The sequence below is a fragment of the Acanthaster planci genome, linkage group LG08 (assembly GCF_054643075.1).
Source record: "Acanthaster planci isolate LZ-2023a linkage group LG08, COTS_SCS, whole genome shotgun sequence".
NCBI classification, from domain to species: domain Eukaryota; kingdom Metazoa; phylum Echinodermata; class Asteroidea; order Valvatida; family Acanthasteridae; genus Acanthaster; species Acanthaster planci.
The window spans coordinates 1268222-1283700 of record NC_141784.1 but is presented as its reverse complement, the minus strand read 5'-3'; the positions used below and the strand labels follow the sequence as shown (position 1 = coordinate 1283700).

The window sequence follows — 15479 nt, the reverse complement described above, 5'->3', positions numbered from 1 at the left end:
AGAAAAAACTTGATATGATGGAAAATTTCTTATAGTTGGGTTGATGCTGTCTAAACACTCATAGAAATACCGTAAGGCCACATGGAACATTTATTGAATACGGATGGAAATAAAACTGGGTTAGACTCTGGGAACAATGCATCTCTACCTGGCCGGAAGACGGATTGCGTATGATGTCGTTCAACCTTTGCTTTGACAGCTTACTCAGAGGGCTACCCTGCAGCAACTCCTTCCGTTCACCCTTGGCTGCGTCTCTGTAAAAACAAATGCACAAGATCAGTGATCTGTTCTCACACTTGAGATGAATGCAGCAGACAGCAGTGTGGCACTGCATACACTGACAGTGTAAGTCTGTTATTGGGAAAAGATCAAATTAAATCATACATCAAGGTGGGGCCACACTCTAATCATTAAAGCCTTATTTGGGGGCTTGCCCCAACATCCTCCTTTTTCCTTCAATGAGCAAAAAAGGTCGGTCAACTGCTAAACTGAATTTGATGTCACAAGTTTTGCCACAAAACTCGCAAAATCACAGTGTAAAATAACCTCTGTGACAACGCATCTGATATTTGCATTCACTCAAGGCATGAACCAGCCTCTACTGTGAAAACAGACACTAGTAAATAACCAAATGCAACAACCAACCAAAGGAAGGGAACAGATGGACAAACAAAGGACTGAAACACAACTCGTCAACATGACAGTTGAATCATGACTCACTTGATAATATTGCAAAGTTGTTGGGCTTCCAATCCACATATCTGGCAGATACCATGCTCTGCTTCCAGCAACTGCTGCCGTACATATTTGGTGTTCTTCCAGCGAAGCTTCAAAAAAAAATCAGGCATCACAAAAAGAAGGAAATGAAAATCATTCACTCTCCAGGTCAAGAAGTTCATACATTCTGGGCCTTACGGGACCAATGAGACCATTTACTTATTCATTTATCATAATTCCTTTGTCTAGTGTAATGATCAGCATACATGTACAGACACGACTCACGCTGTGCTCATCTTTACACTTTTCCGAGCAATATCGCATGTCCCATGCTGCACCCTGATGCGCTGTGGTGCTGGGTGCTGTCACCTTGCCGCAAAATACGCAGAGAGGGCGTCCTTCACCATCGATGGCCTGAACCAATGCAGTCATGGGAAAGACCTCATTTAAATGAGACTGCCATATACGAGGAAAATCTAACTTTGAGTGAAAAATAACACATCACATGTACATGGGAACGTTTCAATGATGTTTTTTGGTTTAAAGTTCAATTCATGGTTCCAAAATATAAATCCACAGACTTTTAAGCCTTGCACTTGTTTTCAAGTATCTCAATGAAATCTGAGGACGATTTGTCTTGGAGCTTTCTGATGCGATGAATTTTTGAAAAATAATTGGGAATTTAAACCTGAATGTAAGTTCCCCTCTTCACAGATGCTCCGTTGTCGTCTGACCACCAACTACGTTTTTCCTGCTCAACTGAAGACTTCAGACCTTCACGAAAAGGAAAGATGAGAGAAAGATTAAACCAGCTGAAGTTTTTGTTTACTATGTTCTCATGGAAAAACAATCCCTGCAATTTTCAGTCAGAGGATGGTCAAACCTTTGCGCGTTGGTCAGCTGTTAGTGGGTAAACACCAGCCCTGAAAGCAGTTTGATTTTTCTTTTTTATTTACATGTAATTATTCATTTTATTCGTTCTTCTTCCTTTACGTGCAGTACCAATGTGTTTTAAGCACATTTTAGAAAAACAATGGAAATTTTATGGAATATTTTCCAATTCTGAACCACTGCAAATTTGGACCTCAAGTCACAATTGAAGCCAAATAATAAACCAAGTGACAATCCTCTAACAGGAGAATTAAAGTCTGATTGAGAAGGTTTAAACTGGTTGTTTTAAACCCAGATAGGAGACTGGGGATGAAAATGAACAGAGCTGATAGGATGCATGATACACCTGTGCCAGTGCAGGGGAAAATTTTGGCTCTATGAAATACAGACACATTGGGTGTATTGCCCATGCCTATCTGGTGGTAATTAAGGTCAGTGATCGTCATGTGTGAAGGTTAAGAGTCCATAAAAGTTGGAGTCAATATTTCATATGAATCGGTGGAAGTGTTTCAAACCAGTTGGTAGTTTCATCATAGACTGGTTACCTTGGTGGGACTTCTCACCATCTGCCAAGCTCTGATCGCCATGTCGGTTGTGGGCTCTTCTCTTGGCTGTCTTAGTGGCTGGTCTGGATATCACTCTCAAGCTTCCACCAAGCGACTGGGCCTTCTGCCTAGCTGCTTCTGCCAAGTCAACCTGGAACAGCCAACCATGCCAATAGGCATACATACTGAGTAGCTGTTTAACCACTAGACATTGGATGACATTAACCCTAACCATGCTGAACCCAACATGGTTATGCAAGATTTCAATGGTCCCTAGGGCTAGGGAGTTAGGGTTAAACATGCTGAGATTTCCTGTGTCCAAACATGGGGGATGTTTCAACACAAACGTTAAAGTCCGTGAAGGTTAAGCACGTGCAGAGCCCTCTAGCAGGCCCGGGCTACCGCTGGGCATTACTTGTTGCAAACGTCACTCAGCCACAGTGTCTTGGTGCTTCAACAAAGTGACAATGAGGTCAGAAACGTTGCGCAAAGTCACATTTTGTAAGGGACAGTGGTTGTGGTGCCTCGTCATTAGAAAATGTCAGTATCTTTGGCTAAAAATTTTTAAAAAATGTGGAATAACACCATCCGTGAGTGATTAAGTGGCGCATACAGCCAATCATCAATAGTGTTTTATATGGTTGTGTCAAACAGCTTCAGGTTCTGTGCATACAAGTCACATCATACTGGACAAAGAGGTACTTGACATGCTCTTCTTTAACTATGCCGGAGCAAGGTGCACGTCGTTCAAATTCCTACTGACAGATTACTCAGCTGGACCCGTTGTTGTCAACGACAAAATGTGTTTGTTTACACTGCAACAACAAACTGCATCCCATCTCAATATACAGAACTGAGCATGTTCCTTCAAATGCTTAGAAAAACTAGGGAAACACGCTCGTTCAGAGGGATCTGGCCGTCTTAGTCACTGACAGAGCCACAGCAGAACTAAAGGACTTTTCTGGGAAGAGGGAAAACCATGACTTGGTACAGGATTCCCAACTCACTTTGGTGATGAATCTCTTGGTGCAGGGCTGGTAATGTTGTCCTTGCTTTAATGCTTCCAATGCTGCCAACGGACGGTCAAACAACTCACCCATCTTTCTCAGCTGTTTCCGCTTAACATCATTCAAACTGTACACCAAAATGAATTCCAATCAAATCAAGTGTATTTTGCCGTTTCCATCCAAACAATATGTGCAAGTGGGCACACCAAAGTCATTGAATCATTGGAATCATTGGAATCACTGAATGTGACAGCCTTAGCAAAGTTAGCTTTGGGATCTTGAATCTTGAGCGCTAGCGATCAGTAAACAGACAGTGGTTGAAAATGGTTTGAAAAGCTCTGGGAAAGAGTCTGCATCTACCTATTCCACTCTTTGAGGAAGCGCAGCGATATGTGCATGTTGTGCTGACTGTGAAGGATCTTTGGCAGTGCGTCCAGATCTCGGTGTTGGAGATCAATGGCTTGGAAGCTACAGTTGAGGGCATTCCCATCCTGGCCATGTGAATAAGGCAAAGGAGGAGAGAGGATCATTTACATACCATTTACAGTGAAGCCATGTGATTGGTGTAGAGATGAAAATAGATACATGCATTATTCATACACCCAATGAATATGCATGACATGCATTTTTCATACATCCAAAACCATTCTTAGTGAATAGATGAATATAGATTATATGCATGATTCAAATACCCAAGTCAGTTGACAATTGATGAACACAATATGAACTGCACATCAATGCACTAGTACAGTAACATGCATAGCTGTCATCTGGGCATTCAATGTACATACACACAGTGCACCGTTTCACCAACCTGATCATACAGATAGATTCTGTCGGTATGTTTGCTGGGGCAGTAGAGGAAAGAATCATACAGGACAGGTTCCTCCTCTGGTTCGGTCTGACTGGAGTCGGTACCCGTGTCCCCTTCATCTCGGTTATTGTAAGGCCAGCCCTGCTCAGGTTCTGGCACTGACGCATCGTCTTTGTTCCCGGGTGACTGCACCAGATTCATCTGAGAAGCTCTGATGAAACCCGGCAGCTGGGTGTTACTCACAGAGCGTGCGTCGGAGAGTTCCTTTGGTCTGGGGCTCCAGCAGGCCTCGCACTGATCATCAGAGGCAGAGTTGAGGTACCCACAAAAAGGATCGTCACACGTCCAGTTCTCCTCCGCCGCACTCGATTCAGTATCCACGCAAACATCTTTTCTTGACGGTTTTGATGCGGGTCTGGTCTTGTAACACACCTCACACTGATCATCATAGGCAGAGTTGATGTGTCTGCAATAACGATCATCACAGGTCCAGTTCTCCCTGGTTGTGCCTGATTTTGACCCAACAGCAGTGTCACTGCTGGATGATTTTAATTCTTCCGCAAGATTGCAGTCACCAACTGCCTCTTCCTTTGGTTTGAAACATTTGACTGTACTCTCCTTTTTAGATGACTGTTCACCTCTAGTGTCAGATGAGATGCAATGGGGCTCCCTATGAAAGTCATAAAATACTGTAGCCTCAGAATCAGAGCTCACAGAGTTGTCACTGTCAGTGTTCCCGTCCAGTGCATGTGAAGTATTTTCTACCAAGCCGGGGGACTTCGTTACACTGTTACATACAGCACTTTTATCCAGGTCTGTCAGTCTTATGGAACTGCTTTCTTGGTTTAACATATCTGATGTAGTGTGTCTAAGAGTTGTTGGTGAATAGTTTTTGGACTGGGATGCTCTTTCTTTTTTTATACTGCCACACTGTCCACTGGCCCTTTCCGTGCAGAGATTTCTTCTTGCATGTTTTGAAGATCGACATCTTGTGGTCTTCCTGGGTGTGCTGCAAATTTCACAGAAAGGCAAGTCAGCATGATTCTCAAAGGTGCACGCGCAGCAACTCCAGCTGTCATTTGCGTCAAGCTCCTTCACGGTGTTCTGCTTTTCCTTGTCCTCGAAAGAACTGGGCATACACTGCTCCCTACTTGACTGGTTGCTGTTCCGAGAGGATGTGGTCTGGTCATCCATCTCAGTATCGCTGTCAGAAAGCCTATTCTTTTCAAACTCTACGATTGCGAGTTCAGTCTTACCTCTTTGGTTTCCCCGACGTTTCTTATTGCTTCTCATCTCCGGCAGGTCGTCAACAAAATGTGCAAGGCCTGAATCTTTACCAGTAGCAGTGGATTTGTCAACGGTGGTTGATTTCTCAAATTTCCCAGGGCCTGGCATCATGCAGAAAGTCTTATTGCTGAGTTGAGCATCTGCAGCAAACAGTTCCTTGGGACTCAGGTCACTGGATGGCCTGTGTTTCTTGATCCCTCGGAAGTCATCATCATCCTCATCGATGGAGATGCTCTCTACTCTGTGCGGGTTCGGTGGCGTTTCTGCCGGTCTGCTCGATGACAGGTGGTCACGTTTCCTCTTCTTCGTGCTCTCGGTATGGCCGGGCGTGAAAAATGTGCGGATGTCATGACTTGTTTTCTGCAAACATTAAATGAAAGATTTCACAAACATCTTGAGCCACTCCGTAACTGCTTTCCTTTCCATTTTTCAGAAGCTGACAGCATAAACATCAAACAGATTGGTCAAACATTACCACAATCAGCCCAAAATCATTCCATTCTTGTTTCTTCCAAAAATGGAAAAAAATATAAGCACTTTGAACTTGTACAATGGCTGAAAATATGACAAGAATCAAATGTCATTAAATCATCAAAATCATCTGCATCATGATGACAGATTATCTGCAGATAATTACAGATTATTGGAGGATAATTACAGATTATTGGAGGATAATTACAGATTATCAGCATATAAATAACAAGCTGCAAACATCTTACTGACTTGTGACTCGAAATGCACAAACGGTAAGTTTGATCCTGGTAGAATCTTTTGCATTGCCAAGGTCAATGCCTTCAATGCAAGAACCAGTCCCACAGCATGACTGTGATGACTATAAAAACATAACAACCGACCTTGCTGGCGAAATAAAAACTTTCGTCGTCTTGCAAGTCTCGGTTGCTTGGCAGCCAAGCCGCAGCATGTTTGAGGAATGCCACCTCGTCCCCGCCCTTCTCCTCCATCCTCAGATGCTGGACCCGGCCATTCAGGGTGTTGCTCAACACGTTCACCTGCAATGCCATGGACAAATCTGCAACAGTAACTGAGATCTTCCATGGTCTCCACACCTGTACGCGTGACCAAGAGCTATTTTTCCCACAAAGGTAGGTCTCCCATAGGACAATGTACCAATGGTCGCATACGTACACATTTTACTTTACCACAGAGGGCAAGCACGGAGAGGGATTTTAGTGGTCAATCTTTTACTCAATTCTGTCCTCAGTGGTAAATACCTGTGCTAGTCTATTGAAGAGCATTTATTGCAGGAACCCTGATATAATAGAATATGCATGTCTGACATGGACATGTCATGACAATTAATTTCTGAATCTCAGCTGTGTTTTCATGGTTAACTTCAGCTCTGCAATCAGTTTCAAGTATTCACTGCTGGAACCAAATGAAAATATTCCAATCCCTTGATTCACTTGAAACAATTTGATGTTTCTGCGGCAGAAAATGTATCGAGCTTTAATGGCCTTCATACATGTAAAACCCGAAAACAAAGACTGACATGAGACGAAGATGTGGATGCCAACCCCAATGGTTCCCAAAATCAGAAGTAATGACGACACACCTTCCTCGACAGGGCAGACCACAGCCATTCATCGATGGTGCCCCTGGCAACCAGATAGTGGACATGGATGGCATTCTGTTGGCCAATGCGGTGGGCTCGGTCCTCGCATTGCTCCAAGATTCCCGGCGTCCAGTGCAGCTCGGCAAACACAACTTGGCTGGCTGCAGTCAACGTCAAGCCCTGGACAACAATCACAAGCATCATCTCAAACGACACAATGGTCGGTTGCATACTTGACATGGCTACTAAGTTCAAATGAGTGAAGTTTGACATGGTCACTGACCTTACTCTTCTTGATTGGGCCAGTGCACACGTCATTGTAACACCTAACAATTGAATTCAGTACGTATATGCATATTTTGCCGAAACGTCAGACAAACGACCATGAACTGCCCCAAAAGGCTTCAGCGTCCAGTGACCATCAGCAACCTTAAACCAGCCTCCTGGTTCCCATTTACACTGTAAACTTAGGAATCGTTATTTTCCGGGTGGGGGCACACAATGGGCTTGGTACCCGTTTCAGCAAGTACAGAGGTCTTCATTTTTTCTAGTCCAAAGTCTGAGACAGGAGCCTGTGGAGGCAGAGAAGGGGAAGGCAGGCCCCCCTCAGTCAACGATCATCTCACAAAATTCCATGTGATTAGGAATATAAATGAGGCCATTTACTGTATGTATGCTACATGTACAATACAACACAGACAGGCCCCACGAACATGATTGAATTCTTTTTTTTAAATGGTTCTTTTCAGGTCCAGTTACTTTCGGTATTGTATGCCCCAAAAAACAAGAGTGGTATGCTGACAATGGAAAATGGAAAACACTGTGGTCTATGCGTTTTGTGTACATATTTTATTTTAACACTGAGCAGAGGTACACAAAGGAAGCATAAAGTTTCCCTGTCCTTAATGGCCACTCCTTTCATTTCTGTCCTCTGTGGCGAGTGCCCGTGCTTAGTTGGTGGGAGAGTGCCCTGTCCTCTGTGATTGATAGTGAAAAAAAAAAAATGTGCGTGTGCTGGTCAGGGTCATTGAGCTTGACTTTACAGAACCAGGGCGAGCAAAGGTGCACCTTCACTTTCCCCAGGGAGAGGGGTTTGGTTTGAGGCTGACTTATACTCACAGTTCCAGCAGCCAAGATACTCAGTAAAGCCACTCTGGTGTTACTGTCATTCTGGAACTGATGTACCAGTTGCTGAAGTGAAACACAACAAATATTCCAGTTCTTCTAGCACAAGTTGCTTAAAAGGCAGGATATTTCAGATGCAAAATGAGGCTAAGCTTGACCGCATCCTTGGTCTCTTTCATCAGTAAAACCCTTCCAGGGTTCTATGCGAGAACCCTTTCAATCTGTGACCTAAATGGAAAACACTTGTTACCTCATTGCTACTACTACTGGGCACCTAGTGCTATGAAGATGTCGAGAGTTTGTGCACATTCAGGTGAAAATTTTATCTGCCTACTTTGTGCAATACACACAAGTACAGTGGCCCCACAGCACCCTCTACTCTTTGGGCACCTGGTTCAATAACTGACAACAGTCCACACCAGTGCAGAGAGGAGGTCAAACATCCATGTCAAACCATCCAAGTGGAAAATCAGAAAGCTATATTGATGCTAGGTGAAGATTGTCATGTACCACAATGGGAGAAGCTTGTAAATGTGAGGGTCGTTTCTCCCAGTTTTTATTTCTAAGTTTGAAAATTGAGGTACCCATAAATTTTGTCCTTGAAGTTGGCAGCAGTCACCTAAAGCAAGTTCCGTCAGCTGAGTGACCTGACAAAATACTTTCCCCTTCATAAATGTTACCATTCTTTCACTGCTTGGTACATCTCCATCGATCCTGATATACTTGAGAGGCATCTTGTGCTCCTTGGCATACGCTGCTACCGTCTGGGCCAAGGCTGTCAAGACCTCCTTGTGATGAGCGAAAACCAGGAACTTCAGACCCTGGTTCTCTAGAAGCATCTTCACATACTCACATACAGCTCCTATCTGCACAAGGTTTGGAGAAGAAATCAATATGAGGTCTTCAGTAGCACCTTGAAATTAATCTAAATTTAGAAAGTTCTGGCTTGGAGAAGAGGACCATTGGTTAATCTAAATTTAGAACTGGCTTTGAAAAGAAATGAGTATTAAAAGTATAAATATTGACAGGACATCTGTCATAGTGCCACGCATACAATGAGAACCCAACTTAGAACCCGCTACAGAGGTTGATAGAGCAATATAATAATGAATACTGCTATCTCATCAATAAGTAGTTCCAAATGTCATGTGAACGAAAAGTCTCAATATCTGCTGTCTTCTTTTCCTTTCACATAGCTCAATTAAGTTTAGGTGTATTTTTGTGCAAATATGGCTTGTTACTCCTATAGGCCGTTTTCCAATACTCGACTTGGGCTCCGTCTCAGGCTTCAACTGTTTTTTCACTTCCTGACTTTGAGGTTGTAAGTGCAATAGTAAGTCTGATAGTGCCACAAAACATCAAGTAAGATGCAAAAGAGTCAAACGTTACAGTACTTCAATTTCAGTTAAACGCTTCAGGCCCACAATCGAGGATTGGTTTCCTATACGAAGCCTGAGACGGAGACGAAGTTGAGTATTGGAAAACAGCCCTAATTTAGTGACTGTGAGTACTGACATTCCTGCCGGGGACCATTACGCAATACAAAGCTGCTCCCAATTGAAGCAGCTTGTTTAGAAAGTGAAACAGGACAGGTGTTCCAAGGTCAAGCACGTAGAATTTTTGAGAAAGGCCCAGACTACTCGCAGAAAATGACTCTGGAAAGCACCGGGAACGTGCGATATTGGGAACAGCACGGTCCAGCTGACAACAGTACATTTTTTGCTTCTAGAACCTAACAGGTTTTGAACAAACCATCCTGAAAAGAACCAGGAGCTACAAGCTTTCCAAATGCTTCCTAATCAACAGCCGACTAAAGGGACTTCACCTTAGCTTTCCCTGTGAGGGTGTACATCTGTGTGGCTAGTTTCTTGACTTCAAAGCCTGTGTTGTGAATTTCTTCCATAGGATCTGATGCAGGATTGATGACTTTGTCCAGTTCAGCCCAGCATTTTTCAAGTTCCTGATCAAAGCATTTCAAATAATAACAACTTGGGTAGAAATAATAGGCCATTGATAATAATAACAACAAATGAAGCCATGATCAACAATGAAGCCATGTTAAGCCTCTTATCAATCAGTTGTACAACTGCTCACAGCTTTGGATGGGATTTCATCCTCAGTTTCTCCTTTAAAAAAGTTGAAAGTCCAGTCTTTCAGACAAGCAGCTGACAGTCAGATTTGGAATGAAATTCTACAAGTGCTCCACTCACCTTTTTCTCGTCAGAGTCTGCTAACTCAAAGGGAACCTTCTGTCTTCTTTTGGGTGGAAGCTGAGTCAATACCTTTATAAATTGACCAAAAAACCCACAAACATTTATCCTGTGATTTATGCACATACATGAATTATTAAACAAGCAGGATGGAACCTAAAAGGAATGAGAAAAGTAAACAGTTTGTCTCATGGTTCTTAAACACCTGTGTGGCTCATTACTCAGTGAACTGACCTGTTTTTTCTCTCTGCGTATCATGACTGATTTCACCAACTGTTTGTGTAACTCATCCAGATTTGAAGCACCTCTAAAGCAAATCAACAACAGACATAGAGAGCTTAGCAATTCCTATTGGTCAGAGCCTTCACATGGCCGGTCTTAAACAGTTGATAAAGCACCAGCAGGCTGTGCGCCACCTCAGACAGTCACATGTGCCCCAATCTCCATATAAGGAGATAACAACTGTGAGAGGGGCATACCCTGACATGGATACAGGGTTATTTGAAGAAAACGAAACAGCACTGTTGAACCAAACTGTTGGAAATATACGACATTTGAACTTGTTTTGACTTTCTGACACAAAAGGTATTTAGGAATGGGAATAAATATGTGCTTGGCCAGTCTTTAATGTTTGATTAATCCCTGCTCCAGGAAATAGACGCTCATGATGTCTCTCACCAAAACCCAACCAAGCACGTATTTATTCTGTTAGTACAAGCTCTGAGGCAGCACACAATACACTGATCAACCACTGACAGATAAAACAGTTTACATGTAGTTCATGTTCTGCATTCAACATCCAGGTCCAGGAGTTCCTCTGTTTTCTTTATGTCAGTCAATTTATTGCTTTATTATTTTCTCTGACGATGCTGTGCTTGCCTAGCGCTAAAAGAACACATCCTCACAAATGACCTCAAAGCAAAATAACAGACATAAAATGCTCTAAAGCAGTGCAAATATGCAATTGCTGAACAACAAAGTTGGCTCAGCAGTGAGAGGGTTGTGGCACACATGGTGTCCTCGCTCATGTCTGTCATAAGGCATCAAATGAGCCTGAATCTGAAGTGGGGACTTGGTGGCTCAGTGCTGGCATTTTGCCGTTGCCACGCCATGGCGAATGGATAGCTACAGACAACCATGCCTGCTTTAGACATGGCTTTATACTTCTGGGCAGAAGATAGACAAGGGGTGTGTGAATGTTAATTGGAATGAAACCTTTGGCCTTTCATTCACAGTGACATTTGGCGACAAACTGTGAGGAAAGCTTTATACTGCCTGGCTTCGGTAAGCATCACCATCGGGGTGTTACTATTTTGTAAACAGAGGCCAACTGGCAAGAGGGAGGCTTCCTACAAATTTGTAAGCAAATTTCAGCATCAGGCTTTTACGTTTCCTTGCTGACGTGAGACGAGCAACTTACGATGTATCCCACATTCTTTGCCTGCCCAGCTGCCTCCAGTGAGCGTTGCAGTATCGCTTGGCAAACTGCGAGAAGCTACCCATAAGCCCCTTCTGCACGCTATCAATCTGTGTAAACAGCTAGAAATGAAATAAAAAAGAAACACAATTCATCCAATTACTGACTGGCTTTGAAATGAATAAAACTCTCCAGTATAAAGACTGGCAACTTCGGCAATTGTATTTTGCTGCCCTCGAAAACCATAAGGACAAAAAGGTTCCACTTTAGCTGAAAACAAACAGGTTTATGAGGAAAAGCTCTTAACAGAAGCTTTAAGACAGATTGGAACAATTTTTGCAATAAAGATGTGTAATAAAGATATGGCAATCTTAGAAATGAATATTCCAAATTTCAAATAAGTTTACAGCTTGTCGTCCGATTATTATAAGTAATCAGTGTCATTTGTTTACACAAACCAAAGTTTCAATGCATCAAACTACATGTAATTACCAATATTGCAGGCACTACAGCCTTCACCTTATCGGATACCGAAGGAGATCTAGAGCAGACAATACCAAGACCTTGTTTTGAGGTGTAACAGTCAAGCCAGGTAACTCACTAGTTGGATGTGAACCCAGTCCAGCATAGACTGGGTTCAAATCATCACTAGGGTAACATCTGTCACTAGTTGGATGTGAACCCAATCATCACCGGGGTCACATCCATCACTCGTTGGATGTGAACCAAGTCCCGAACCGTGATCCCTCACAGCCTACCTCTGCCGGTCTGGCTAGAGCTGGGGTACCAGTCAGCAGCATGACCCTCTTGGCTGCCTGCAAGAGGGGTACCAACACCTTGGTGCGGGCTGCCTTCCTGTTCTTCATGTAATGGGATTCGTCCACGATCACCACGCGGAAAGCCTGGTCAGTCAGTGCTTGCACCAGGGTCTTGCTGTCGTTGCGTAACAATCCGTACCCGACCAAGGAAACCTTGCATCTGGCTATGTTCCTGTCAAAAAAAGTTCCAATAAATTCAACAGTGCATGCATAATGTTGAAGGCTACAAGCAAACATGTTGAAACATAGATCTGTTGGAGACCAGAGACCTGATTGGTTATAAAGTTTGGTCCCCACAACTAAGTCTAAACTTTTCTAGCAAAGGAAATTGTCCCCCCCCCATGTGGTAACCACCTGGGGGAGCATCATTGTCTTCTAATCAGATTTCCTGAGAAGGTGGGCTAGGTTTGTTGGATTTTGTTGGTGGGGAAGGGGACAAATTGCTGCATGTGAAAGAATCCCACCAAAAAGAGCCCAAAAAGCACTTTTATAATTAATTATTATTCAACATGAATTTCAGTGAAATATATTCTGCTCCTCCTATTAATGTTGCAATGAACGGGATATATCCTGTGGTTAAACAAGTGACAGCTTCTATTGATTTGTTTAAGGAACTGTAATTCAAAAGTGGCTCAGGGACTTCAGACTCATTTTGCTGGGTTTGAGTCACCTAAACTCTTGCCATTAGTTCCTACTGCATTCAACAGGGGATAACTATATCATACCAATCAATACCAACAAAGAGAGCAAAAACGACTGAAAAAAAAGGTTTCGACATTTGTTCATCCTTATTAAACAAAACTGGCCCTATTTTCAAGTGGTTGATACATGTATTTGCAGAGTAAATGAAGAAAATTATGATACAAATTTAGTTTAGAAAAAAAAACTTAGTGTCCAACTTTTACCTAACATCACTCCCACTCATGATCAAGTTCATATCTCTGGGCTGGAGGTCTGGTAACCAGCGCTCCAACTCCTCAATCCATGGATAACGCATGGAGGATGGCACCACAATGAGCAAGGGCCACTCCGCCTTGTAGTAGTAGGCCACGCTGATAGCTTGAATTGTTTTTCCAAGGCCCATCTTAAAAGAAATCCAACACAGAGGTTATATTAGTATGCTACTAGTCATTGCGATTATTTCATTAAAGAAGAAGTGGAAGACAGCGGCCAACTACTTAGCGTTTATGACTCCTGATACGGTCAGCGACTTGAATCCAACTGTTGGTCAGCGGTTATGGATCAAGCCACTTCACCCCTACCATACTAGCTTCTCTCTCTCCACTCTGAAGTATAAATGCATATCAGCAATACCTGAGGAGTAACTTTCATCCAGGGAGAACAGACATTATCCTCAGTTGTTTCTTACTATGGAAACTGCCGATAAACTCCAGCCAGATAGGCAACAGTGGCTTGTAATGGGCAACCGTGGCTTGTAACGGGCAACCATGGCTTGTAACGGGCAACCATGGTGTTACACACAGGACAAAAGGTGACATTTTGGTAGAACGGTCCATGTACACTTGTCTTTGGGCCATTCTAGGAGGTCTTTTTGTAGGGAATTCATCCTCTTGATGAATCCTCCACATTCTGCCATTCTGCACTCTTGAGCTTCAATTTACTGCTTCGCGGGGCTTCCAGATTCAAGAGGCAAGAGTAGCTAGGGTGTTCCCTTCTAAGACCTCAAAATTGATGTTGAAGTTCAAAGGATGGTTGGTTTGAGAAACTGTTCATAGCTTACCACAACATTGTTTACCTTCAAAATGAAATCAATCAACTTATCTTTTGTCTCATGAATGGTAGAGACATTACCTGAAAGGAATTCTATACTCACTTCATCTCCAAAAAGGCATCTGCGACAACAAAAGAAAAGATAAGAATTTATATTACAGGTTTCACCCTTACCCAACGTATATAATTAAAAACACTGTCTACTGAGTGCTTGTCCAAGAACTTACAAAAAAATTCACAAGCTTACTCGGGTGGGACTCGAATCCACGACCTCTTGCTTACTAGTGCAGATGTCTTAACCACTCGACCACCGAGCATGCCGGGGTCGGCTGGCCGGTCCGAGTCAGGTGTAGCAGTGGGTACTTATTTTCAAGAAGTACTTTGCATTGGGGAGATGTTAATTTTAATTATTATTACTGGTTCACAACTCTTCATCACGTATAGGCCTACATGTAGGCCTTAAGTACTGTACATTGCCGTTTTACCCCACAGGCCTAATTTCCCTCAAAAATCAAAGCCTTATCCTTTTTTCACAAACACAATGTCTCTGATACGAAAAAGAACATCATCGCCAAAAAGTAGACTTTGTTTCCTTATTTATAGAAAAAGGGTGCTAAAAGTGAAACTATGGGGTTGGTCACATGTCACGCCCTGCTCCCTAAAATCTTCACAGAACTCCCATGAAGCTTTTGGAAGCATTGCGTGTCAACCAACCCCATATATAACTGTTCTGTCTAATGGACTATTTCTTCACGGACAGATTAAGTCCAGTGCTAACATTCTAATGCCCAAGTTTAGCGTGGGCATGGTGGGTCTAAATGCAGAAGTACGTAGCCTACCACCGACCTTCCTTTCCTCTGTAGAGCGTACAATATTCCTTCTTTTTGAAAATGCAGCAAACTGTCCCTTAAATTTCTTGGTAAGAAATCAAGTTGGGCATCCATTGTTCTTTGATCGTCATTTATCGGGGCCACTGATTCATTCATCATGTTCATTCTACGTCATCGTCATTCATAACATGGATGTCATGTGTCATTCCTGCCTGCGGTTGACTGAACTTACGGCGCGTGTGTACGTACAGACAGAGCAGGCCGCGCCGCCCTAGGCCTACACGTGCTGTACCGCTGAACTAGGCAGTTGTCAGTGTGTCGGAAACATGACATGGTTCCGAGTCGAGTGTCAACAGTGGTTTGTTTCACATCTTGTGTACATGAAGGAAGGACATGTTATGTATAACGATAGGCTACTCCTTCACCCAAAGCGAGAACGACAATGCACGTTGTTGACGCAGCACCGCACACTGCAAGTACGGCATGCCGCGGCGATCGTTCACCATTTTGAAGA

General features: G+C 43.1%; 1 protein-coding gene across 2 annotated transcripts in view; it reads right to left on the bottom strand.

Annotated features, from left to right (window-relative positions):
- LOC110978078 (DNA annealing helicase and endonuclease ZRANB3-like) overlaps positions 1-15479 on the bottom strand; it is a 17270-nt gene extending 1791 nt beyond the window's left edge. Inside the window, exons 1-20 of one of the 2 annotated variants that reach the window (XR_015426117.1) lie at positions 14982-15479; positions 14239-14257; positions 13310-13488; positions 12345-12576; positions 11590-11708; positions 10404-10476; positions 10170-10241; positions 9785-9919; positions 8640-8825; positions 7954-8025; positions 6835-7014; positions 6116-6271; positions 3975-5621; positions 3521-3651; positions 3161-3287; positions 2154-2304; positions 1406-1491; positions 984-1131; positions 721-827; positions 149-254 (exon numbers count right to left, since the gene is read on the bottom strand). Coding sequence is in view for 1 of the 2 variants with exons in the window: in XM_022232748.2 (XP_022088440.2) it covers positions 149-254; positions 721-827; positions 1003-1131; positions 1406-1491; positions 2154-2304; positions 3161-3287; positions 3521-3651; positions 3975-5621; positions 6116-6271; positions 6835-7014; positions 7954-8025; positions 8640-8825; positions 9785-9919; positions 10170-10241; positions 10404-10476; positions 11590-11708; positions 12345-12576; positions 13310-13488; positions 14239-14257; positions 14982-15130 (4056 nt within the window). In the remaining variant the exon portion in view is untranslated. The remainder of the gene's footprint in view (positions 1-148; positions 255-720; positions 828-983; positions 1132-1405; positions 1492-2153; positions 2305-3160; positions 3288-3520; positions 3652-3974; positions 5622-6115; positions 6272-6834; positions 7015-7953; positions 8026-8639; positions 8826-9784; positions 9920-10169; positions 10242-10403; positions 10477-11589; positions 11709-12344; positions 12577-13309; positions 13489-14238; positions 14258-14981) is intronic. The other variant, XM_022232748.2, reaches the window with a different exon arrangement.